This window comes from Dendrobium catenatum, unplaced genomic scaffold (genome assembly GCF_001605985.2).
Source record: "Dendrobium catenatum unplaced genomic scaffold, ASM160598v2 original_scaffold_178336, whole genome shotgun sequence".
Lineage (NCBI taxonomy): Eukaryota > Viridiplantae > Streptophyta > Magnoliopsida > Asparagales > Orchidaceae > Dendrobium > Dendrobium catenatum.
Genome location: NW_021496757.1, coordinates 1 through 1,276, shown reverse-complemented (window position 1 = coordinate 1,276; position 1,276 = coordinate 1). Strand labels below are relative to the sequence as shown.

Sequence of the window (1,276 nt, the reverse complement as noted above, 5' to 3'; positions counted from 1 at the left end):
ACAAAATCTTTTTATTAAAATATTTGAAAATCTATCTGAATGTAAATTTAAAAATTAATATTTTTTAAAATTAATACAATATAATTATCCCAGAGCAAATTATACTAACACCATATTTTTTCAAGAAATATAAAACAACAACGAACCTTGAGAAGGCCGATAGCGGAGCGGTTGCAAGCCTCCCGAAGAATCCGAAAGCCGAATATATAGACAGCAGAGTCTGATCCGATACCCCTCGGGACTCCGATATCTGCCCCAAATTATTACCGAAAACCAATCCCAACGTCGCCCCACACAAATACACCATGAAATACAGCCAAAAATTCACTCTCTTCACCAACTCCCACACTTCCTGCACATTTTCCTCCTTCACCGCCTCCACCGCCGTCTCCTCCGCCTTCTTCCCGCCTCCTTCTACATCTCCACCATCCCTCTCCTCCTCTCTTCCCCTTCCGATTACCCACTCCCCCACCTTCCAAACCGGCACCACTATCACCACCGCCACCATCACCAACAAAACCGTCGCCGGCCATATGCCCGATGACCTCCTCACAGCCGGAAGCATCGTGTCAACCACCGCATACGCCCCAGTCACCCCCGCAATGGCAAACATTATCACAAGACCGGTCTTCACATCCCTCGGCTTCTCCCTCATCGCTGCAACCGTCGGCATAACCAACAACGCAACCGCCGCCGGCGTCACCGCATTAAGCAACAAATATACACTCTTATCGCTCACGGCATTCTTTCTCCCAACAATGACCTGAGCCAAAGCTAAGTAGATATTCACCGTCAAGCCCATGTAACTCGTCGTTAGCGCGATAACGGCGCCGTGATCCTTTCTCAAAAACTGTCGCATAACGGATCTGTAACCCGTCACATTTAACCAACAAATGCTGTTGCCATTCAGCACGTTGAGGAAAAAGAATTGTGTGTAGGAGAGAGAAGTGATTTTGCGGCAGAAGAAAAGGAACTGCACTCCATAGCCCACGGCACCAAGCGCGGCTCCGATGGCCGGCACCGCCCATAGCGGCAGGCGTTTGGCGGCGAGCCCGGCGCACCAGCCTAGGAGCTTGCCTGCGTCGGAGGCGACGGCGAGGTTATTGAGTTTGAATTGGGTTATATGGAGGCGAGACTTGAGCTCAGAGGAGTAGGCTGGGAAGTCTGTGTTGGTGCCGGCAATGGCTTGGAGCCAGATGATGGTGGAGAGAGTTAGCCATGGAAGGGCAGACATGGTCTTGTTGAGATTTGTTCAATATACATCAGTGTACCTAGA

At 49.7% G+C, this 1,276-nt stretch overlaps 1 protein-coding gene across 1 annotated transcript; it reads right to left on the bottom strand.

The window, feature by feature from the left end:
- Window positions 1-146: 146 nt before the first annotated feature.
- On the bottom strand, window positions 147-1,234 carry LOC110116360 (protein NUCLEAR FUSION DEFECTIVE 4-like; the record flags this gene model as incomplete). Its single annotated transcript, XM_020849903.2, has 1 exon — window positions 147-1,234. A coding segment is annotated over exon 1 (1,088 nt), but the record flags the coding sequence as incomplete, so codon positions are not given.
- Between the last annotated feature and the right edge of the window lie 42 nt (window positions 1,235-1,276).